The sequence below is a fragment of the Eublepharis macularius genome, chromosome 8, assembly GCF_028583425.1.
Source record: "Eublepharis macularius isolate TG4126 chromosome 8, MPM_Emac_v1.0, whole genome shotgun sequence".
In the NCBI taxonomy this organism is placed as follows: Eukaryota; Metazoa; Chordata; class Lepidosauria; order Squamata; family Eublepharidae; genus Eublepharis; species Eublepharis macularius.
In genome coordinates this window covers 101,073,792-101,100,002 of record NC_072797.1, presented here as the reverse complement: position 1 = coordinate 101,100,002, position 26,211 = coordinate 101,073,792, and the positions used below count along the sequence as shown (strand labels likewise).

Below are 26,211 nucleotides of genomic sequence, written 5' to 3'. Positions count from 1 at the left end.
ATAATAACATGCTACTTGGGGCTGCTCAATCAAAGCAAGGAAATTGATTTTTGGCAGGAAAATATGCCTAACAGTGGGGAGAGTTAAGGGGGGGGCTCCATCATGAGATACTTTAAATAAATAACAAATTTACTTTCTCTCCAATGGAAATCCAAAGCAACTTACATGGTTCTCTGCCTCTCAATTTTATCCTAACAACAACCCTGTGAGGTAGGTTAGACAGCGTGTGCCTGGCTCAAGATCACTCAGCAAACTTCCATGGGTATGGGGGATTCAAACTGGGGTCTCACAGGGGCCTAGTACAATACTCTGACCACCACACCCAATTCCCAAGCCAGTTAACCCTATCCAGAGAAAAACAGCTGTAGTGGAAGCAGCACTTCTGGACTTAATGCCAGTGCCAATAGTCCAGTCCTCCCAAGTAAGCAGTCAGAAGAACTCCCAGACACTGGAGCCTTGCTAGATATAGCTGAGTCAGTTCCAGTATTAAGACCTCAATCCACATTAGAAGCCACAGGAATAAGTTGTCAGCCTTGGAGCTATCCAAGGTTCTGCAGCCCGCCTTCAGCCAAACCCGATTCCTTGCAAGATCAAGTCTAAAGATCATGACCTGAAAAATCTGCTTTGCTTCTCCCTTTAAATGTGTTTTTTGTCCCATCTCACCTGATAGAGAGTTCTGGTGAACTCAAAAGCTTGCACAATGTTTTGTATTAACCATGTAATAAAAGGAATCACATGAATTTTTGTGGGACTGGGAGGGATTTTACATGGACCAAATATGGCTGGTTACAACTTTTCTCTACTTCAAGAACACCCAATTTCAGCTGAGAAAAGAGGGATTTGTCAACAGGATAAGAGTAAGCCCAGGAAAAGACTGCTTACACAAGGCAAAACTACTCAATTTGGCTTCAATTAGCTATACTATCTTAAATTTATCCCAGACATTATTAACAAGGTAGACTCAGCCTTCCATCCTTCTGAGGTTGGTAAAATGAGTACCCAGTTTCCTGGGGGTAAAGTGTAGATGACTGGGGAAGGCAATGGCAAACCACCCCGTAAAAAGTCTGCCAAGAAAACGCTGCATGTGACGTTCCCTCCGTGGATCAGTAATGACTCGGTGCTTGCACAGGTGACCTTTAGCTTTATTATTAACATAAAGACTACCATCTGCTTTCTTCTGCTCTCAGTCTTCAAAGAGAACTGTGCTTCTGACTATTGAGACATTTGTTGCCTTTATTTTTCTAATGAGATCACTCTCCATTATTTACTTCTTCTTCCAGGATACAAGGGCTGCAACCTGACAGCAGCAGCAATTTAAAGGGACATGCCTGCTCAGCATTTCATAAAGAACGTGAGCAAGGGCAGGTCTAAAGACCATGTCCTGAAAAGTCTACTTCCCCACCCCCTCATTTTTTAAAATTTTGTAACATCTAGTCCAAGGGTTCCCAACCTTTTAAAGCCTGGGGCTACATTTGGAATTTTGAGGAAATTGAGCACCACCCCAAAAAACAGCCTCAAAGGAGGTAGAGTCAAACCTAATTTTTTTTTGAGGTGGAGCCAAATAGAATACCTCTCCCCTCACACCTCCTGGGAAAAAGAGAAGCCTGAAGGGGGAAGGGAATCACATACTGACTAAGAAAAGCCCAGGTGCTCACCAATCCTGATTCTCCAATGGAAAACTCTTTCATTTGAATGAGGAAAGCCAATAACAAGCCCTGCCTTACGGGCAATAAACTTTAATAAAGAGATAACAATGGAGGCGTGGGAATACCTGTGGAAAATATGTTGAAGATTACAACATGCACCAATATTAAAGAGAATGTCTACAAAATGATCTATCGTTGGTATTTGACACCAAAGAAAATTGCGCTAGGGAATTCGAATATGTCTAATAAATGCTGGAAATGTAAAAAGCATGAAGGATCTTTGTATCACATGTGGTGGACTTGTGAGGTATCTAAGCAGTACTGGGGGGAAATAATAGAAGTAATAAGTGAGATTCTACAATTTCAAGTTAACAAGAACCCAGAACTGCTGCTACTGAACTTGGGAATGGAAGATATTCCAGCACAATGTAGGACATTGTTATTTTACATGACAACAGCGGCCAGACTTTTATATGCACAAAAATGGAAAGTACAAGAAGTGCCAACTATTGAGGACTGGATTTATAAATTGCTGTACATGGCGGAAATGGACAAAATGACAAGGAAACTGAGAGATCTCGATCCAGGACAGTTTAACATGGATTGGGAGAAGCTGAAACAATATCTGGGGGGAAAATGGGAGGTGGGAGGAGAACTGTGGCAGTTTGAAAATTACTGAAATACAATAAAAGGAGAGAGAAGTGACTTTACCGGGGGGAGGGAATTTAAACAAGAAGTTCTAAGCAATTATTTTATTTGATTACTATATATAGTATTAAACAATAGAGGTGTTATTATAAGAATTATAAGGATATAAGTTAACCAAATATATTTCTGGCAGATAACTGTATAATAGATAAATTATATTTTAAATAGATTTAATATAAGAAACGTGGAAAAGGGAAAGAAGTATATAGTAACATATAGAATATAAGTTAAATTGATTGATTTATATTGAATGTATACAGTGTTATAGAAGTATTTAGAAGTATGTGGAGTATGGGTCAAATTGGTTGACCCATATTGATGAGAATAGAGTGATTAAGTAAGAGAATAGTAAATGGATAAAATGTTATATTATTAAAGAATATATGCTAGGAATGTAATAGCTAGCCTTATAAGGTAAAAGGGGAAGGGAATAAAGGTAGCACTGTGTTATAATACAATATATAAGCTTAGAAGAGAATGAAAGTGTAGGTTTAATAGTATAGAGTAAGTTTGAAATGAGTAAGAAAAAAGATAGATAAGGGGTTGGAAAACTGTTGGAAGTCAACAAAAGGGGGGGAAGGGGGGGTTAGAATTGAAATTATTTAAAGGGAAATGATTGTATTGAATATTTACATAATTTCTAATCCAATAAAAAAATTTTTTTTTAAATTAAAAAAAAACAAGCCCTGCCTTACAATGGCCCCACCCCTTTTCTGAAAAGCTCAGCAAGTGCTAAGGGAAGAACTGACGGGCACTATGGCACCCATGGGAACTACGTTGGGGAACCCTGATCTAGCCTGATGAAGGGTTCTGGTAAGGTTGAAAGGTTGTACAATGTTTTATGTTATTTTAGTTAGTTCTAACAAAAGGAGATCTCGCCATTTAGGATTCATGCATGAGCATGATCCTTCCCTGAAGGACCCCAGCCAGGACTGGACAGCAAGCCAAATATGTTCTTTCAAAAAAAAATTCACATGTTTGCATCCAGATAAAACTTATTTTAAAATACAATAACCATCACTTTGCCACCAGAAACAAATACTCAAAGCATTACACAATGATACTGAAAAGCAAAACGCAATCTAAATATATGGAATATTGTACTAGTTGCATGTAGCATTCTATAGACTGAGCCCAGTGAGTATACCTAGTAATAGTGCAATCCTAAGTAGAGTTACACTGTTCTAAGTCCATTAAAGTCAATGGGCTCAGAAGGGAGCAACTTTGCTTAGGACAGCAATATAAGCACCCAACCTATTGATTAGATACAATTTGCAGGACTAGTCAAAGTAATATTTTAATATTCCACTGTAAAAAATATAAAATCATGGATTAGCTCTTTTATTACAAATCTCAAACTTACTTTCGATTCACAACCAGCCAGTCACGGACATAGGTCTGTACACAATCCCGGACATGTGGATCCAACTCAGCACTGGGAAGGGAACAAAAATATTAATAATAAGCAGCCACATTATTGGGATCACTCCTCTCAGTTGGAGTATCCATCTTGGGCTCTCTTGGAGGCGTCTCTTTTGGAACTGCTTTTTAAGTGGAATGCCTTATGTTAAACGGATTTTGTTCCTCCTACAAGCTCTGCAGCTAGAGAAGTATGGCACATAATATCATGAAAATATCAATTTGGCCCGTTTTCACATGCTAAACTAACTTTATGGTCAAATCCAGATTTAAAAATTGGGAAGAAATCTTTCTTATGGAAGGCTTGGACAGATAAGGGAATTTTTACTTTAGATCAATTGATAGGTTATGATGATGAGTTCTTGCCATTTTATCAACTGAGGTCTAAATTCGATTTGTCAGCTTCTGTAGAATGGCAATATTTACAATTGTAACATTTGTTGGTATTCAAATATAGCACAGCAGCTTTGAGTGCTTCAGAATATCCCCCGCTTTTGGGGACTCTTTTGAAACAATACAAAAAACAAAACCTATAATATTTGTATATAAATATTTCAGGTCAATCAATAAATATGATATACAAAGTCTTAGAGATGAATGGTGTAATGAGGTGGGGTGTCCAATTTTGCTAAAGCAATGGGATAAGGCTTTAAGCCATATATCTGTTGCTGCTGTGGCTCTTAAGTTGCGAGTCGACTTACTCAGCAAAAAATGATGGCCACAACAGCACCTTTTTACTAAAGGTTTATGCACAGTGTCTAATTGTTGGTGGTGTAATTCACAAGATGTATCTCATGCATATGTTTTGTACATGCTCAGTCATTCAGCCTTTCTGGGTGGAAGTCATTACTCAATATTAATTTTATATTAGAAAACGTTTTTATTTTTTAGGATGTCAATATATTGTTAAGCTATTTACTTGTCTCTTGGAATCTAACTGATGGTCAATGGAAATGGACTATCCATGTCCTTACAGCTGCTAAAAGACTTATGCTACAACGTAAGACAAAGGCCCACTTCCTGTAATTCACTGGATAGAGGACCTTATGATCAATATTTGAAAGTATTGCATATAGAAGGCAATTGCACATGGACTTATTTTTAGATATCTGGAAACCTTTTATAGATGCCTAAGTATAGATTTGCTATTAGTGATTTTGTAGCCAGCACTGTTTCCTTTTATTTCTGTTTTCTCCCCCCCCCCCTTTTTTGTTTTGCACTAATAAAAATTAAAATAATAATAAGCATCCAATGGCAATATATAAATCTAATCTAGAAAATAACAGCAAAATGGCAGGTTATCAAAAATTGCTGCTGCTTCACAAAACATCTCTATGTAATTTGTTCAAACTTGCGATTCTTATTATGTCCAAACCTGTTTTCTAGGACATCTTTTTTTAAACTGATTTTATTAGAAATCAACAAGACAATATCAAAGGCAATAAGAACAATCACCAAATATAAAATAAATTTTATATTTGGTGATTGTTAAACTATGAAGAGTATTCACTACACTCTCAAAGAAGTTCATATAGTGTCTAATAAACACAAAAAATAGGGAAAGAATTTTAAACATTACTTTAGGGAAAAGGCAGGAAGCAGAGGGCAAACACATATTGGCTCAGCTCATATTAGAGAAACACTCACTTCAAGCAGCTGGGATTCTTTATGAACTGAAGAGAAATCAGGTGAGTATAGCATTTTCCACTGGGGAAGAGTTGCTGGCTGGCATTGCCATCGTAAGCAGAGTTACGTTCTTCTAAGCCCATTGGCTGCAATGGATTTAGAAGGGTGTAACTGCCAGAATAAGTGCAACTGAGCATCAGTTTATACATTATCACTTCATCTCACATACTATCTAACCACTTGTTCTTTAGTGGACAAACTAGGAGCTTTCTAGAATCTAGCTCCAATATTCAGAAATGTTATTGTGGGGCTGGCTGAAGGACTGGGGGTGCAGGAGCAAGCTAACAAAATGGACAGGATGCAGCAGCTGGAAGAGAAAAGGCCACAACTTTACTGAATACAGTGATTGGAGCATTGGCTCAGCATAAGGCACGAATCCCAGCATCAGCTAACCCTCCTGCCAGCCGATGAACCCCTCACCCCTTCAGCCTGCCTGCTGAAGGGAGGAACTGCGGGATGACATGGGCACAAACCTCTGAGTGGTTCCTTGTTACCTGGAAGCAGGTATGCCCTGACAGACCCTGAGCCGGACTTTTCCATGCCATGCCTGGTCCAAGATCCCTTATGGGGATTCCCCAACTATGGAGGAAAACGTTGCGCTGAAGCATCCATGAGTATAACAAAGGCTATAACAAAGAGTCTCTGACCCTCCCATGACCAGTATTTAAAAATGAGTAAACAAGGAAAAAAGGAATCAATAGACAATGAATCATCAATAGTTATTTAAATCTCTATAATCTATAGCGTCACACAGGCCCTGTTTCCCTCCAAAGGATCCATGTCCAATGCCAAAACCACCACTCCCGAAGTTGTGACGACAGCAAAGAAAAACATAAGATACAGAAAATAAAACGTCCCCTTATACAGATCCCACACTAAGTTTCACGAAAGCCCATGTCTTGAAAGTCCATGTTATCCCCTTTCCAGAAGAGGGTGGGTCAGGAGGGATGCCAGTCAGAGCTCAACTGCTGCCCAGCCTCGCTGGTCCTGCTTTAAGTAACTGGCCAGAGGACCTTAGAGGAAACTACGCCTCTCAGGTCCAGTGGCCAGTGACCCACTCACCCCATCCCCAGCCAGCCTGGTGCTGATTCGCCAGCTGGGATTTGAATTTAGCAGCTCGCTGTGCTGGACGTGGGAGCCACCCACAAGGGCCGGCTGGAGCGGCAGATGACAGCCATGCCCTCACCCCCTCACCACATGGCCTACAAACTTTAGGGCCTGATGAGTTCTGGGGCCAGGGGCTTATTGAATTCATATGATATTCCTCTCTAACCATGCTTGGATTCTAATATCTTTATGTGCCAAGGATCCACCAGACAAACCCCGTAATGGAGACTGTATGATCTTTCTCAGAACCAACTTGTCTAGATTCTAAAATTGTATCAGTAATATTGATGTATCTCATCATTTTAATTAAAACACCCAGCCCAACATATTCCCTATACTGGTGTCTGCTGCCTTCAAGGTCATGAAAGAAAAAGTAGCAAGATCATCTTGAGTTCTTCTGGGAGTTGAACATCTAGGTGATCTTTACTAAGGGATGAGTATTAAGGGATAAGGGACAAATAATATTATTAAACACTGAATGCTCAGTGAGAATAATATTAAATAATCATCAAAGAACATTTTAAAAAGAGAGAGAGAAAAACAATTACTGCCCAACTGCCCCCCCCCCCACAAATCAATTGCAAAAGGACAAGACAAGCTTCATTTGGTTATGATCAAGGGCACAGTCCAATACATTATTTCCCCTTATCCTGCAGTATATTACAACTAAATTACACACAGACAACCACATCCTATTCAGTGTAATATTAGGAAGTTTTAGATGGTAAGTTAGTAAGAGCATACTGGCAAAAAAAGACCACAAGATGTCAGCACAGAGTTACATTTTCCATTAGAAATGATATTAAAATGTCTGAGTTTGACCTATGGTTGCTATCTTACTATCTCCTTGAGTCAAGAGTTAAGGGGACTATTCCTACAGTACCTGGAATGGACAAGGTCTAGCTATCATCCTCATCCTCTGATTTGGAGGTCTAGTCCACTCGTTTTATCTCCCAGCAACTATGAGACTCTCAGGTTCAACATTTTCAGGAGCCATACTTCTTAATTTAGGGTTAGGTGGTATAATTATGGAACTCCCACAATTTAAAAGGAATGTGACGGAACAGTTTCCAGTAAGACTGTTCTGTAATGTAAGTTCTCTGCTTGATAAAACTGGATGGTAAGAGCCTCATATCTGAGTTCTGTGCAGGTCCTTGGGTTTTGGCACTGCATATCATAGTAAACAAGAAGGGAAGTCTGGGAAGAGTTTAGTAAGTGATACTTGGTGAAGAGCTTGGTGATCCAGCTTGTCTCTCAGCTCCCTTCTTGTTCTGAGCATGTTTCATGCAAACATGCTGTGGTGCCAAGCACCAAGTGAGCTGTTTGCTCTGCTCAAGCCAAGAGCTGATTTACCTACAGGAGGATTTCAGTGATAGAGGCTGATCTGGCATCCTGAGCAGAGTCGGAAGGGCTGTAGGTAAACAACCAGCTGTGATCAGGATTGGCCAGAATGGCAACTTTATGCCTCCAGTAAAGGTAGCCAAATACTTCACAAATCAAAAGAAATTATATAGCAATGCAAGGCGATTAACTGAGTAACAACAATAATTTCATAAAAAGGACCAAATAATGCAGATAAGCCATTTGTGTACTTCAAATCATAATCTGCAATACCGCATGGTATGGTGTAATACTGAGAGTTTGTCATTTAAGAATAGGCACAACTGCACATAATTAAGGTGGGAAAATGAATTAATCTGTCTTGGGTTCAACCAGAAAGGAGGTGCAAATGGGCATTCAATATAATAAATGAACAATTATTAAACTAAATACTAAAGTTGTATCATATTTTCAATATGGAATAATTGATGTAATTGTCAAGAAGGCAGATTAAAAAGTCAAATATCATCTTGCTCAGGGACTTAATAAAGGCTGCAGGCCAAGCAGAGTCACATTTGCTGAAGCTTCTCATTCACCTTGTGCCTGTAGCCTAACACAGCTATTGAATATTTATCAAGGTGATAGAAAAGAGAAAATTAGAGACACGTAACAACTAAAGGCAGTAGCCAGCCAGTGTTTTGCACAGCTTTTCTGAGCATCAGCTGTCTAGCTGAAGAGTAAGAGCCTGAAATTTCCACAGCAGAAGTCTTATAGGCCCACACCCATTCTTAACTCACACAGTGGTATTTAAAAGTACATTTGACATATCAATGGAGCGTGCATGCATGTGTACTGTGCGTTATTTGGGTCACCAAATAACTACAGCCCCTCTACAAATCTGGGAACTAAGGGGAGAAGCTTTTTGGTCAGATAGTATATTATCTATTAGGCATTAACCTGTTGCTGTTTTTAAAGCAATTCACCCCTTACCCTTCCTCAGGCAATGAGGGCTGTAAGGTCCTGTGCTCCTTTGGAGTAAAAGCGACATCCAAGTCATCTTCAGGAAAATCACCAAGTTCTTGTAGGAGATCCAAATCTAAATTATTCAGCTGCATCATTAGGAAACCTTCAAAATCCACGGGTTCTACCGCATCATAGAACTGAGGCTGAATCACAAAAATAAAATAAGTGGTTAATAACTATTTTACAGGCGAGAAAACTGAGAGATCAAGATCCAAAGGCATTTTTCGAAGACTGGAAGAAAATGAGAAAGTACTTAGAAAGAAAATGGGATGTCAAGGGACAATTGTGGTCTTTTGAAGTATATTAAATAAGATAAGATATATTTTCGATCTTTACCAATAGTAACAGACTAATAATTATAGCGTAGAAATATGATCAGAAAACGGGGGGTTGGAGTGCTGTTGGAAGTCAACATTGAAAAGGGGGAGGGGAGGGGGTGGGGAACATATACTTATGGGAACTGAAAAGAAATGTAGTTGCTTTTAATTTGATTGTATGTTAACCCATCCAATAAAATTTTATCCAAAAAAAAATAACTATTTTACAGGCATATTTGTTTGTTACTACTTATTACTATGTAAAAGTTGGACAATGAAGAACCCTGATAGGAAGAAAATTGATTCACTGAAAATGTGGTGCTGGAGGCTACCATGAGAGGGGGGGGGGGGGCTCGAAAGACAAATAATTGGGTTCTAAATCAAATCAAGCCTGAACTCTCCCTAGAAGCTAGAGACAAAACTGAGGCTATCATACTTTGGTTACATCATGAGAAGACAAGACTCTCTTGAAAAGTCAATAAAGCTAGGAAAAGTGGAAGGCAGTAGGAAAGGAGGACGACCCAACATGAGATGATTGACTCAATAAAGTAAGCCCACAACCTTCAGTTTGCAAGAGCTGAGCAGACTATCAGTGATAGGACGTTTTGGAGGGCATTCATTCATACGGTCACCATAGGTCTGAAGCTAATCAATGGCACATAATACACACAATTATTACTAGATGATATTACTCCTGCTATATAAGGACATCACATGATGGTCTGGAAAGCCTGGGCATAAATCAGATGCACAGTCAGATAGAATCTGCACTGCATTTGCTTGAATTGGATGCACATTTCAACATGCATTCTAATGTATAACCACATTCGTGCACAGTAAATCACGTTAAATACCTCTACTAATCCAGAACAAAAATCTCTCTTCCCCTCTCTTTCTGTGGGACCAACAAAATAAATAAAACTATTAATAAAAAGTTTTTTTAAAAGCCAAGTAAAAGAGAAAAATGAATCAAACACAGAATTTCTTCAACATGACACCAAATTAGGAAATCATAATCCAGCCCGAATTATCCTGATTTGTATCAGACATTGAAACAGTTTCAATTATACCTTAGATCCCTAAACAAAGAGCATTTCAAAGTTGTAGTATTTGTTCTGTGTAAATCTACAGGGCTCTTGAGTTTTCAAATGAGACCATCAGCTGAATTTGCTATGATGCTCTGGAAAAGTGGTTGAACCTTGTATTTCATGTCATAGTAGGGCTATGACATGAAATCAGGGCTTATCAGGGCTTCCTCCAACAAAAAGATCCGTAATAGTAGACTAGTTTCCCTAACAGACACTTATGGTTATTGACTTTCTTCCATAATGTCCAGCTGAGCATGTTAGAGGCATTCTAGAGTTCATGCAGAGCAATGGAGAAGCCCAAAAAGTCTGTGCTTCAAATGAACTAAGATAATTCACTGCTTCATATGAACCCCAGATTCAAAACACGCTCGAGATTTCATTAGAATGTACAGTGGGTTCATGGAACACATGCAGGGGGAAAGAGGCCTTTACAGGTATAATATTCGAAAACCATTGCTCTGCAATAAGGAAGACCCTTGAAATAAGGGAAATCTTGAAAAACCTAGCTAATATGGGCCCAGAGTTCCATATGTGGCTTCTGCTGTTACATAAAATTGAAGGACCAGATAAGGAAACAGATGGAGAAGGAACATGTGGCCTGGAAGACTGCAAATACTGAACTGTCTAGAGGTTGCACAAGATATGTATCTATAATAAGATGAGAATATTCAATATTCCATAGTAATGCTTGGAGGGGGAATACTCCCAGCTTTCAGGTTCCTAAAATGCATTTGAGTTCGACATCCAGATGGTATGTGTACACCAGCAACTTCCAACCAAGTACCCTAAATAAGAACCATCTAAGGCAGAGGCACTTTTCTTACATGAGGTGTTTTCATGGTTTACCAAGCTGTATTTGTAAAAGCACACAAAATATCTTTAGTAATAACTAAAGTAATGTTATTGTTCAGCATGATGGAGGAGCTGCAGGTTGCACTGAAGCCAGATTTCTTAAAAATTTCATTCAAACAGGCAATGTTTAAGGAATCTGGCTTAAGTGTGACGTGCAGCTCCTCTGTTGTGCCAGAAAATGATTTTTTTGTGTGTGTGCCAGAAAATTATAACATTTTCCAGTACAATGGGGGAGTGCAGGCATGCAATCTGCCCCCAATGTTTCCCCACACACACACCAGCCAGGTAAGCAGGGCTGAAGGGCACCAAAGTAAGGGCAGGGTATCCCCCTCTCTGTATAGGGAGGGTGGGGTGGCAAGCCTAGGAAGAGGGGGGGGTCCTACTTTTCAACAGCATTAAAACCAAGCCAAAAATGCATGTGAAAAAGGTCAGAGACTGAAATATATTTACCTCATCCTGCATGTGTTTTCCTTAATGTCTCTCATGAGATATGACCAAGAGGAAAGATGTGCAAAGAAAAAGTTCTTGAACTCTCTGTCACTGCTTGTCAAACATTGTATGATCATAAACTTTCTTCTAAAGGAAGCACAACCCCATCTGAGGGTTTTATACAACTTCAGATTACTGAGACAACAATCCTGTAGACAACTAGGCTGCTTAACTCCCATCGATGAGTAAGACTACAGTGTAAAAGATCATGGGTTGCCAATTCCGGGTTGGGAAATTGCTGACCATCTGACAGCAGACCCTGAAGAGGGTGGAAGATCAGCAGGGATGTGATGCCATAGACTCCACTCTCCAAAACTACCATTTTCTCCAGGTAAACCGATCCCTGTAGGCTCGATATCACACCCACAAGAAGGCTGGCAACCCTACATGTTACACTACTGTATAACACTGTTCAGACAGAATCTCTCTCAAGAACACAGATTGTCACACTGATGTTGTAACTGTTTTTGCTATAATCACAGGGAGAAATCTAAGATGTCCTTATTTTGAAAATTTTTTAATAACTTTTTATTTTTGAATTTTCAAGAGAACAATAAAAATAACATATCAATAACAGTAACATAAAGGTAACCAGATTCCAAACATTCTTAACTAAACATATAAATCTAACAAGGAGCATATTTACAGGTCATTATTGATCAATAAAGACAAATATCTATATATTTCGAAGGTACACTATAATCCTCAATGGGGTACTCTGTAATATAATTTAAAAAGGGAAGCCATGTCTCCATAAAGAATGACTGATAGTTGGGGTTCTCAGAAAAAGCTATTTGGTCAGTTACTTTGTCAGAGATTAAAAGATTCTTTGATAGCCATTGTTTGATAGTGGGTATATGGTCAGTTTTCCACTTTTGAGCTATCGCCATCTTAGCTACTACTATCATTATTGAAACAAGATTTATCCTATAGGAGGATACCGTGTTTATTTTGAAAATTTCAACTGTAACCCTATACTTACAGTGCAATCCTATGCAGAGTTACTTCAGTCTAAGCCCACTGAAATCTAGACTTCAGTCTAAGCCCATCTTCATTAGTAAAGCACCACATACTAAACATAAACATTTGCACAATAGACCTTAACAGCACTTGGTCAGACCATATGGAATTCACTGCAGCATTGTGTGATAAGTCACTTTGGTTTGCAAAAGATTTTTAAAGATTATTACATATAGTGTAAATATGCATGTGGATGGATAAACAAGAGCTATGCCACATTTGTTTCCCTTTTTAAAAAACAAAAAATCACTTTAGGATCAGTTATGGAATTTTCAAGCATTCTGGCCATTTAAATGAACTGTGCAAACCTTGGACTTTAATAAAGGACTTTAATAGTTTGCAGTTTTCCCTTTTACAGTTTCACAAGCCTCCAAGAGAAGTATAATAAATGTGTGAAAAGTTTAACAATGTAAACACTCAATGTAGATCAGACCGTTTATCATGAAGGCAAAAAACTGCTAAACAAGAAGTGGGTTTTCTCCAGTTAAAAGCAAATTAAGCATCATGCGGAAACAGCCACAGAAACACCAAACATACCTTTTCAATACAGTACAGTCAGCAGCACGGGTACATTTTGGCAGCAAGCAAAATGGCGGATACCGGAATTAAGATACAACTTTTGCAAGTTGAAGAAGAGCATTTTTTTAAAGAACGCGAACGTCCCCTCCCACTCCAATGAACTAACCCACAAGGGACAAGTTAAACACCACAACTGCTCAGATTGAGGAAATGAGTAAAACATGATGGTTAGCTTTGACAGGAAGTGAACACTATTTTAGTTTTCCAGTTTCCAAAACGGTAGCTTTCCAAGTACCTGCTCGTTCTTATGAACATTGACTTGAAGCACTAAAGGTCTTCTTGATTTATTTAACATAATTCTGCAGACACAACATTTTTCTTACATTTAACAAGCACCAAAAGCAAGAAAATATCTTTGAACAGTAAGAGTTGCCATGTTATTCTACTAAAATTTAAGACTGCAGTTAGTCTGAAAGACTGCCTTCTTTCAAACCAGCAAAAGCAAAGCTCCATGACATTATTCGGAACAATAGTACCCCTATGTGACTCCATAGAACAAATGTATTTATTTATTTCATTATATTTCTATTCCGCCCTCCCCGCGAATGGGCTTAGGGCAGATTACATCAATTAAAAACACAATCACAATACAATATCAATTTTCAATTTCATAAAACCATATCCACATTAAAATCACCGTTTACATAATAAATAATTTAAACAGTATCAAGAGGGCGGCAGCCACAGTATAACTTTAACTTGTCTTCACTTGGATAAAACAGTTCTAGAAACAGAATGGTTGTAAAAAGAAGGCATCTGGTGCAAGACGACATCATACTGCAAGACTGAAAACAGGATTGGGCTAAAACTATTCTAGCATGTCTTATCATTAAATACTGTACTGAAACCTACATCCCTGATTCCCATCCCAATTGCTTAAAATACAATCTGCAAACGAAATTGTGCATTTAACCAGAATCCTAATTGAAAATCTGAAATGTTTGTTGTCTCCTGATTTTATAATTCTCGCAAAATATATCTATCTATGGCACCTGCACTTTATTTCACACATGGCTTTACTATACTACAGTCAGTAAGCTTTAATATGGCATTTTGGTTGATATTTTAGATCTGCTAATATCAGTATTGATTACTTCAGAATATACTAATATTACATTTGGGTAATATTTTACAGATATGCTACATATGGAAAAAAGAATTGGTTCTAAGATTTTTAGCCATTTGTTCTTTAGAATACATCTGCAGCCATCTGCCCAGCTACATATGTTTAAACCAGCTACATATGTTAGATGCTAACTACAGATTACATGCAAAGTGCCTTAACAGGACTCCAGAACAGTTTTTTAAAAGAAGCAGCTTCTAGAGAATAGATTTTAGGATGGAGAAGAAACTGAAGGGGGTGATTAACCCTTTGCCCATCCACTATTTCTTCATTCCAGATCTTTCATATCCACATCAAATATGAGTGAGCCCTATCCCCTGTAAACAAGATTCACACTCATCTCTATACTTACCAGAGAACTAGAAGAGAAGCCGGGGGTACTGACACTTCGCTGAGGGAACTGTCCAATTGTATGCACAAACTGCCTCCTTATTTCTGCAGAGGAATGCCTTAACAACAAAAAGGAAAAGTCATTCATTAATGAGAGGGTAGCAACCAAACACCCTTCAGTATTTTGACACGCACAGCTGTACTGGATTGAGGACAAACACGTTTTAGCTACAGAGAGATCATCCAAGAAGAATGAGAACGTTCTTTAGAAGAGCTTCTATCATGCAGGCTGTCTTCCTTGTATTATATTAAGAAAACAGGTGCCTGAAAGAACTGTATACATCAATAAAGAAAAACAAAAGTAAGAAACTAGGAAAACAAAACAACCCTCCAATATACATGTTCACAGAAACACAATAGAAAGAATCTGTCATGTAGGATAACAGCTTTGACTGGGTCTCTGTTTCTGTAAATAGAACACTGCATGAAGCTAACAATCAAATAGTTTTGGATAAAAAAATATTTCCTTTTGCTTATTGTATATTACATTCTTTAAATCAAATACCAATATATTTAATTCTCACCTGGGCCCCATCTGTGCATACTTAAAGCAAGAGACTGGAAACATGAACAGATAAGCCATATCTTTCTATAAACCTGAGGAAAGCACCAGGTTTTGGGGGAGGGGTTTAAACCCATCCACCCCAAATAACAGAAGCAAAGCCAGTAGCTTTAAGTTAGGAATGCCCTCTGCAGTGGCCATCATTGAAGTTGCTAGGCAACCACTGTGGTATTGCTAGTTTTCAAACCTTCCTTCCATCTGTAAAGGGTAGGGGGATGGTCTGGGCTCCTTCCAGGGATATTTTGGCTTTTCAAGGAAGACTCATGGGGCGGAGCCTGGCTGCTCACTACTATTCAACAGCAGCCACTGCACAAAACTGTGGTGTAGTGGTCAGAGTGTCAGATTAGGATCTAGGAGACCCAGGCTCAAATCCTCATTCTGCCATGGAACCTTGGGCAAGCCACACCCTCTTACCCTAACGTATCTCTTAGGGTTATTATTGTGAGGATAAAATGGAGGAAAGGCTTTGGGTCCCCATTGTGGATAAAGGTAGGATATATATGAAATGATAAAAATAGCTAAAGTTAGAGGAGCAGGTAAAAGGTGAGGATGTGGGACTGCCAGGAGGACGGAAACAGAAAATAGTGTGGAGAGGGCAATAGGACGGAAATTGAGGTGCCCCTCCCCACCCACCCCCAGCACGTAATTGTGGGTTCCTCACCATGCAACAGGGTCTGTCCTGGTGGCTTGCACCACTCTACTGGATAGGGATCCTATTCCAATGGTGGGGGCGGGGGATTCCCCGCTCCCATCTCTCTCCCCTCGCCATTGCTTACTCGGCCAGCAGGGGAGAAATGTGGAGAACAGGCCTCCTGGGCACACTCCCAGAGCCGACGTGACGACACCACTGATGCCACTGCACTGCCCAAGTGAGGTCAGCACTGTGCTGCAGGCCGATTTGGGGGGGTGTCTAAAATATTTCAAAAAAAGCATTTTTCTTCTGGTCTGCTATTGATTAGTAGTTCCTTTCTCCCCTTCAGGCTTCCTCATCCAATGATCCAAACTGACCAGGGATCATTTTGTCTACTTAAAAACATAAGAAGAGCCATGCTGAATCAGGCCAATGGCCCATCCAGTTCAGCACTCTCTTCACAAAGTGGCTGACCAGCTGCCTCTAGGATGCCTGTAAGCAGGATAACTGCAACAGCATGCTCCTGCCCATGTTCCTCAGCAGTTGATGTACTAAGGCATGCTGTCTCTGTACTGGAGGGAGTAGATATACATTGTGACTAGTAACCTCTGACAGACTCATTCTCCATTTATTTATTTATTTATTTATTTATTATACTAGATTTTTAGTCCACCCTCCTCGCCAGGCAGGCTCAGGGCGGAGTACAACATTTCAAATTACATAAATACAGTTAAAAACAGATATAAAACAGTATACAAATAACATTAAAACAACTTTATACAATACAGCTTCTCTTCAGATGGCGATGATAAAATACTGCTTTTCAAGCCCTGGCTCATATGTAGGGTGGTGGACAGATCTTTAGTGTGGCCAGTGGGGGCCCAATCTAGCCTCCATCATATGCCTGGAGAAACATCTCTGTCTTACAGGCCCAGCGGAAAGATAATAAATCCCACCAGGCCCTGGTTTCCTCAGACAGAGAGTTCCACCAGGTCAGTGCCAGGACCGAAAAGGCCCTGGCTCTGGTCGAGGCCAGGCGGGCCTCCCTTGGGCCAGTGACCACCAACAGTTGTTGATTTGTTGAACGAAGCATCCTTTGGGGTACATATGGAGAGAGGCAGTCCTGCAGATATGCTGGGCCCAGTCCGCATAGGGCTTTATAGGTCAACACCAAAACCTTGAACCGGACCCAGTACTCAACTGGTAACCAGTGCAGCTGGCATAGTATAGGTGTTATATGTTCCCTAATTGGGACATTTGCAATTACTCGAGCAGCTGCATTTTGGACCAGCTGTAGCCTCCGGATCAGGCCCAGGGGAAGCCCTGCATATAGTGAGTTGCAATAGTCTAATCTAGAGGTGACCATTGCTTGGATCACTGCAGTTAAGTCATGGGTTGATAGGTAGGGGACAAGCTGCCGGGTCTGTCTTAGATAGAAAAATGAAGACTGGGCAACTGCTGCGACCTGTTCCTCCATAGTCAGGGAGGCATCCAGGATCACCCCCAGGCTCCTAACTCTCGAAACCGGCGCAAGTAGCGCTCCATCAAGAGCGGGGAGCCAGAGTCCCGTGCCCATGGCCCCCAGACCCACATGCAGGACCTCAGTCTTTGTGGGATTTAATTTCAACCAACTCTGCTTCAACCATCCAGTCACAGCTTCGAAGGCACGCTCCAAGACATCTGGGGCAGAGTCGGGCCGGCCATCCATCATCAGATATAGTTGGGTGTCATCAGCATATTGATGACACCCAAGTCCAAAACTCTGCACCAGCTGGGTGAGGGGGCACATATAAACATTAAACAGTAATGGGGAGAGTATCGTCCCCTGAGGGACACCGCACACCGATGGGTGGCGGGATGACAATTTTTCCCCAAGTGCCACCCTCTGTCCCAGACTGTGGAGAAAAGAGACAAGCCACTGTAAGGCAGTCCCTCATATCCCCACATCGGCAAGGCGGTGGGTCAGTAGATCATAATCAACCGTATCGAATGCTGCTGACAGATCCAGTAGTATCAGCAGTGTTGATCCGCCGCGATCCAGCTGCCTGAGGAGATCATTTATGAGGGCAACCAGCAATGTCTCCACCCCATGTCCCGGGCAGAAGCCAGACTGGAAGGGATCTAGGGATGAGGAATCATTCAGGAAACCCTGTAGCTGCTCCACCACAGCCCGCTCAATCACCTTACCCAGAAACGGGAGAGACTGAATTTGTCCAGTGTTCTTTAGAGCCTTCCTAGTTGGCAGCCATCACCACATGCTATGGCAGAGAAGTCTACTATTTTACTATACACTATGCGAAGAAGTACTGCCTTTTGTTGATGCTGAATCTCCTGCCCCTCAGCTTCTTTGGATGGCCCTGCAGTTCTAGTATTATGAGAGAGGGAGAAAAACTTCTCCCTGCCCACTGTCCCCACATCATGCATAATTTTATAGATCTCCATCACAACTCCCCTTGCTTTCCTTTTTTCTACCCTAAACAGCCCCTAAGCATTTTAATCAATCCTCATAGGGCAGTTGCTCTAGTCCCTTGATAATTTTGGTTGCTCTTTTCCACAGCCTTTCAATTTCTACAATATCCTTTTCAGGTGACCAGAACTGTACACAATATGCCAAGTGTGGTCTCACCATAGATTTGTATAAGGGCAGTATGACAGCAGCAATTTTATTCTCTTTTCCTTTTCTAATTATGCCCAGCATGGAATTTGCCTTTTTCACAGCAGCCACACACTGGGTTGACATTTTCATCAATCTAACGACTATCCCCCAAGATCCCTTTCTTGGACAGTCACAGTCAGTTCAGATCTCGTCAGTGTATATATGAAATTGAGCTTTTTTGCCCCAATATGCATCACTTACTCATATTAAATCTCATTTGCCATTTTAGTGCCCATTGTCCCAATATGGAGAGATTCCTTTGGAGCTCTTCACAATCCATTTTTGTTTTAACCACCCTAAATAATATGGTATCACCCACAAACTGACCACATGACAGCATCACCTTCCCTTTGTAGCCAATCAGATTTGCTATGTGACAATGTCATTGAGGGCGAACAAAGCCAATAGCAAGTCAGCACAATGTTTCCATGTCTGATGAGCTCAGCCAATTGGATCAATGATTGCTGGTACATCTTAAGACCAAATATTTTTTCACCCTTTCAAGAGGATCCTGAAAAACTGCTTAAATGAGCACACTTCCTTACTGACAGAAGTGCTTAGAGGGTTCATGCCACCCCATGTTTTGTTTTTAGCTCAGCCCTACATTTAAAGAAACAATGTGAAGCAGGACTTGTGACATCATTGCATCCAGTGATGGGCATACTCCCACCCTTCACAGGAGCATGCCTGTTGGGCACAATGACATCACTCCCAGATGTGACACTATCAAGTTTGTTGGGGGCATGCCTGTTGCACACTGGTCCAGGAGGTTTTTTGCCTCCCAGGCCTGTTCCCAAGGGCCTTTTGCCCCACCCTCACTGGCCAGTTGAGTGGCAGCAGAGGGCAGAGGCTGGGAGCAGAGGAAGACTGGCAGCCCTACTCTGTAAAGCATACATACGAGAAACATTCAGTGTGTCCAGTACTTGGGCTGAAACCATCCGACAACCCTAAGTTTACCATAAAGTTTCTGGTGACTAGGGTACCAGTCCCGCAGAATCTCCCGCTCCCAGCCTCCTCGCCTCACCACCACTCACCTGACCAGAGGGGGGAAAGGCACGGGAATGGGCCTCCTGCAACATGCTCCTGGTAAGGTGCAATGATGTCATTTCTGGGTGTGCATGCACAAGAAACATGGGGTGTGTTCAGTGTTTGGGTTGCAACCATCCAGCAACCCTAATTTTATCATAAAGTTTCTGGCGATTCCTAGTAAGGTTGCCAGTCCCTGGGGGGGAGGGGGGATTACCTGCTCCCAGCCTTCTCCCCACCATCACTCACCTGGCTGGTGGGAGAAAAGGCGTGGGAATGGGCCTCCTGGGACACAGTTCTGGTGATGTTATAGTGCAGGCCCAGGGAGTGCTCTTAGGTTTCACACTGGGCCGATTCAGCCCATTTATGAGCTCAAATCGTCCCAGCCAAACCCCAGGAAGTCCTGAAAGTGACATCATTGTACTACAATAGAAACATGCATGCATGAGAGTATCCAAGAGGTAAGTGCTGGGTGCCCCCCTCTGCTAGAAGGGTAAGGAAACCTTGCATTCCTAATGCCTAGTAAAGAGTCACTTACAGGGCTTTCCAAGAAGTGACTTCACACTGTTACCAACGGCTGCCCCCTATGCCCCCCCCTGTTTCCAGCTGGTTGCCAGGCTGGGCCTAGCTAGTCTATCTTTACCTAGGGTTCTCAGGTGCCTGCCAGTGGTGGGAAAACTCCCAGGGATTTGCCCCCTCATCCACTGATCGCCCAGCAATTGTGTCACTAATACTTTCAATTATTCTGCAGAAATTAATTTCTCTAATTCTCAAAGCATCTCCCCATCTGTGGATATTTAAATCTGGTGACTGGGGCCATAGACAGGCATGACAGTTCTACAAACCCTAGAAAAGCCCCAGGTTTGTATAAAAATTTAAAATAAAAAAAACATGTGGAGGGGGTTAAAACCTCCCAAACTGATAAAAAGAGCCCATATAGATTTAAGAAACATGTGACCTCAGTGGTTGTCCCTAGGCTACCACAACAGTGTTGCCAATCCTTGGTTTCTGTCCATGCACCAATCTGTCTTTCTTCCCTCTCCCTATCTTCAGCTATATTTATTATTTATTTACTTCATTTATATCCCACCTTTCTCCACAATGGGAGACCCAAAGCAGCTTGCCGCTTACAACACTCCATTTTATTTTCCATTTTATACTCCTGGCGAGGTAGGTAGGTCATTTGTTAATTTTTTGTGTGTGTGTTCTCACAGAGCCACCAAGATGGCTAAAAAATTTAGAATATACTGAGAATGTGTGACTGGTCCAAGAGCATCCAGCCAGCTACCACAGCAGAGTGGAATTTGAACCCGAGTCTCCCAGATCCTAGTCTGAGCATCTAATCACTGTACTACACTGGCTTTTATGGAGGCTACAGTTGTTCAGTAGCAAGCAGCCAGTCTTAGGTGAGTCATGCAAGTTGTGCGGTAAAAATTTCCCCAGGGACTGCTGCAGGGCCTGTCCCCAATGAGTGCTCCTTCAAGGCTAGAACACCTCTGGAAAGGGCCCTGCCTTTTACTGACAGAAACTAAGCCTTAAGGTTGGCCATATTGTAGTGGTTTCCTAGCAACAGCCACTGACAGCATTCATTTCTTAAAGCTTCAAGCACTGCTTTTGTCCTTTGGGGTTTTTACCTCCCCATTTTGTTCTATTAAGATTTCAGGTTTTTCTACAAACCTGGAGCTATTTTCAGATTTATAGAAAGATATGTCTGTTCGTGGCTCCAATTTCTGGATTTTAAATATCCACAGACCTGGCTATGTTGAGAATTAGATATATTGATGATTTTTATATTGCATACCTTTATCAACAGACTTATGTTTTAGATGCATTAATAAATAACACCCTCTGGTTCAGCAGTCAAACACTATAATAGATTAGAATTATTACTCGATACATTAAGAACTGAAAGGGAAGGGAAAGCCATCCTTTCAATAAATTTGATTTCATTAGGTTTACTAAAAAGTTTTAAGAGAGTCTGAATACATATACTCAAGAGCTGTCTCAGAACATTCTCTTGCTAGACTGCCAGCTCATGGTTTCCTTCTCCACTCTTGTTCAATTTTATATAAACACATTAAGAGTAGCACCAGTTCTTGGAGACTGAAACCTTGGTTACATGTTTTTATACGAGAATAGATTAGAATATTCCTCTGGTTGCGTCTCCAGTCCAAAGCCAGCGTAGTGTAGCAGTTAGAGTGATGGATTAGGATTGTGGAAACTTGGGTTCAAAACCCACTCAGCTGTGAAACTCCCATTCTCTTTTCACCCCAACTTTTCTCACAGTGTTGTTATAAGATTAAAAATATGGACAAGGGAATCATGTACCTCTGAGCTCAGGGGAGGAAGGGTGAAATTAAAATAGAATGGATGGGCTTCAAAGAAACCACTCCAGAGAACTCAAACCATGATTTCTAAAAACAGCAATGCTAAACAAATATTTTCCATTCTGTTAGGCAAACTACAGTATGTTGGCAGTAATATTTGAATAGCAAAACGATACAAGAATTAGAATCACAGAGTTGAAAGTTAAAACAAGGTAAGGGATGAATTCAAATATTAAACCAGTCCTTCATCAACATTGTTGACATGGACAACAATAAAAAATAATGTAAAATAAAAAGATGGATGAAATGAAAAAGTGTGCAAAAATATAAATCCATACCTTCTCCTTCTTAGGAAAAATTTATCCATCATGAGTATGTTCCACTGAAATTAACAGGGCTTCCAAGTAAATTTGCTTAGGACTGTTATATCAGATAATAAACAAGAGCTAACCCAAGCACAATGTTTTAGTAACATTTTGTTCCTGTACCTTAACTGTGGCCTTAAGCCTTAACTATGAGACAACCAGATATACAGCAGGTGACTTTTTATTCATCACTCCATCATCATGCCATGAAAAAACTGTGATGTTGAATTTAGGGCTGACCTGCATCTCTTAAGGACATACAGAGTAAAAAAAAGTTACAGGGAGGTAGCGGTGTTGGTCTGCACTACAGTCCAAGAGTAAGATCCTGGTCCAATAGCACCTCAAACACCAACAAGACTGCCAAGGTATAAGCTTTTGAGAGTCAAAGTGATACAGTCAAACTGCCACCATAAACCATTTCCAGTCTTAGCGGCTCTTGCATTGGTTTCATCCCATTCTCTTCAAAGGGACTTCAGAAAGAGGAAGTTTGTCAGTTTTGCCGATTACGGTGCAATTCAGAACCACCAAGGCAGCAGGCTCAACAGCGCTCCATGAAATCTCCTGGGCTCCTCCAGAGTAATTTATTTGCATCCACAAACACTTATAAAGGAGGGAGCGGGGATTTTACAGCTGCCGGTTAATCATAAATTGCCTGACATTTGTTGCCTTTAGAAAAGCACTCAGAACAAGTTCTGGCTAAGCACTGGCCAGAGCTATTAAAAAACACCCAACTGCCACTGAGTGAATACCTTCCTATACAAACAATGTGTCTCTAACACCAACTCTTCCAGGACTTTTAAACACACCCACCCACAACCAAGTATCTCGTGTCAGTGACACAGCGAGTGAGATCTGGCAGGTTAATTCCCACTCCGTGCCTGTTTTGAAGTAAATCCCTGAAAAATTCTACGCTTCGAAAAACCTGCATGTCCTTAAGTAGGAGGAGGCCGTTGGGTTCGTTGACTTAGGAGCGGTTTCCAGCCTTTAAGCCCCCACCCCACCCCGTCGCTCAACCACCAGGCTGTCGCTACACGGCCGGAGGGGAAAGAAGCCCTCCTCCGACTAAAAGCCCCTTCTTACCTGTTGAGCTTCAGAGCAAAAGCCCTCCGGTCCGTGCTGGGCAAAGTGGCCATGCATGCGGCCCCGTCGGTGCGGAGGTGCAGCGGGGGAAAGGCCGGTGGCTTTCCACTAAGGTGGGCGGCTATACACTGAATCTGGCCCAAAGGAGCGAGGCGGCGCTGCCACTTCGGGGTAGAAACTTCCGCATTTTTTTTCACCTTCCTTGTTGAAATCAACTAGTTCAAAAGGGAGGAACCAGCAGCAGCTGCGAGTTACTGACAGTCGCCTTCCCCGCTGGAGGCGACGCGACGAGCGCCGCCCGTGCGGGAAGCCACCCGGAGCCTCGGCGGCATCCAGGCGTGCACTCGGGCGAGGTGGTCCGGCCCTGAGACAGAAAGGCGGGCGGTACCTTGCAAAGGGAAATCGTTCTTTTTTAAAAAGGGACTCGTTAATAATATACCCCTACATGCTGAAAACTAGCAGAAAACGACGCTCTTCCTTCCTGGAATACGACATTTCTACTTTAAGGGAGTTTTTGTTGCAGGTCGTTTAACAAATGCCCTCTCTCGCCGAAGCAGTACAGCCAAGCACAGTTCCAGGGACACTTGCCGCCACACTCCGCCGCAGGCTCGCGTCCCGTCTGTGTTTGTTCCCTGTCGAGCCACGTGTGGTGCTCGGTACAAGCCGCGCTCGCATGAAGAAGGCGCTCGAGCGATCCAGGCCTCCGCCCTCACTGGCCTCGTCTCATTTTTTTTAGCTCTCTGAAAAATGCTCTTGCCTCTTTTGGGGGCTACGCCTTCTTCAAACATTTGCAAGGAGAGATAATGAGATCGTCTCTCGTAACCTGAGCTGTAGAAACCCCCATTCCCAGGCTGTTTGGAAAGGTCTGATAACACGCCCGTTTTCTGTACAAGCTGAATGTTTGCAAGCCCCGATCGGTGTCGCTCTCGTTGCAGTGGAAACAAGCAAGCGGCAGCAAGTCTTGGCGCCTGCAGCAAAACCCATTCCTGGGAACTGATCGGCCGAGCGACAGCAGACGAGGAAGAGAGTTTCATGACATCTCTCGGAGAACCTGATTTCAGGCAAAGAAATCCGTCCAGCTTCTTGGCTGGAGGGAGAATCAGCGGGGTATTAATAGTACGCGACGGATAGTTGGCCGCGATGAGGCAGTTCCACCACACATGCAAGCAGCGGACGGATCGGCAGAGATTGCACGTGCTTTGCAAAGCCTGCCTGTTGGTTTCTGTGCCTCGGGGGGGCAACCAGAAGCAGCTGCAGAGGGGAGAGATGACAGACAAATGGAGACTAATTAAATCTGGAGCATGAAAACAAATCTGGGCATGTTATGAGCAAATTATTGCAGGCAATTTAGCATGGTACTGGGAGGGGGGGTATGGAAAAGAAGATATCCAGAGCAGCTGGGTGATTTGCTTGTGGTGGCTTTTACTCCAGATAAGCGAAAGGCCGAACATAAAAACAAACGGTGGAATTGTGCTTGCACCGATATTTGCACAACCTGTCACAGAAACCAACATGGTTGTCTGCCCCCCCCCATCCTGTTTCCCCTCAAAGATCCCCCCCTGCATCACTTTCTGCCTTGGATCCGATGGAGTGGTGGAGCAAGGCATTCAAACAGGTTACTCACCTGCATAACTACTCTGATAGATATTTTTAAATTATTTAAAGGGAATTAAAACTCGCACCCAACGATGTTTTTTGCGCCGTGGACAGAATTTCTTATTAAGAGGTACTTGTAGTTGTCATCATTACACAATTTATTCCAGCGTCGTACTTTGTCGATAGGGTAAACAAACATACCTGGGTTTAAGATTGGAGTGCCCATTTCTCTGTGCTAGTGGTTTCATTTTAAATTGGCTGCAATAAGTAACTCTTTACTACTCTCTAATCCAAAACTACATAGCACCGAGTGCTGTGATTTTTACCAGCAACACAACAGTGAGTGAATCTTAAGTGCAAAGACGGACCTCAAACCTAAAATAAAAGCATCAGTCTGAAGTGCCATCTAGTGGTTTCTTGGACAATTACACAAATCTGGTTTTATTTTAGGGACCAATATTACAAAGGGCAGTTATGGCTCCTTAGTGAACCTGGTACATGTCCTCACTACATTACAGAATCACATGTTCCATTTACATCTTTTGGTGTTCCTTAGGAGATGCTAATGTCTACATGCACAATACAGCAGCCATCAGTTTCTTCTCCCAGTTACATTTAAACAGTTATGTTTAGATGTGTCTGGTAACATGTTTTTAAAAAATCTTTATGGTCTGGGTACTTAATATTTCAGGGACAGGGTGAAAATAATTTAACATTTCATAGCAGAAGATTTGACAAAGAAGATAGTAGGTACCACTTTTGCCACTTTTCAGCCATTACCACCTTGCTTTCACCACTGCTCAGGGAACATCTTCTTTTGTATGCATTCCATCTCCTACCCAGACACTAAAGCTGAGTCTGCACAGATCTGTTTTGCCAGTTCAGTTCCGGTACTGAAGCATTTTTTCCATGACCGCCTGCAAGAGTTGCCAGGTCCCCTTACCCTCTGGGTTGGAGGTGGGAGAACTGGCACTTACCTTAGTGTTGCCCTTGTGCTCGAGCAAAGTACACACGTGCACTCCCGGCCTGTGAGAAGACATCACTTCCGGAAACTGATGTCATTATGCAGGCCATGTGCTGCCCCAGGAGCGTTCCCACACTCCAAAGCAGGCCAAATTGGGTCCCATTTGGCTCAAATCAGGCCCAATTTGGCTTGAATTGGGATGCTGCGGAATGCTGCCAGGACAGCGCAACAGGCCTT

At 41.8% G+C, this 26,211-nt stretch overlaps 1 protein-coding gene across 1 annotated transcript in view; it reads right to left on the bottom strand.

Moving 5' to 3' along the window:
- Positions 1-23,770, bottom strand: part of DOCK8 (dedicator of cytokinesis 8) — a 125,556-nt gene extending 101,786 nt beyond the window's left edge. The window contains 4 exon segments of the mRNA XM_054986167.1: positions 3,718-3,789; positions 8,877-9,052; positions 14,730-14,826; positions 23,415-23,770. Of these exon segments, the coding sequence (XP_054842142.1) occupies positions 3,718-3,789; positions 8,877-9,052; positions 14,730-14,826; positions 23,415-23,467 (398 nt within the window). The 5' untranslated portion in view covers positions 23,468-23,770.
- Between the last annotated feature and the right edge of the window lie 2,441 nt (positions 23,771-26,211).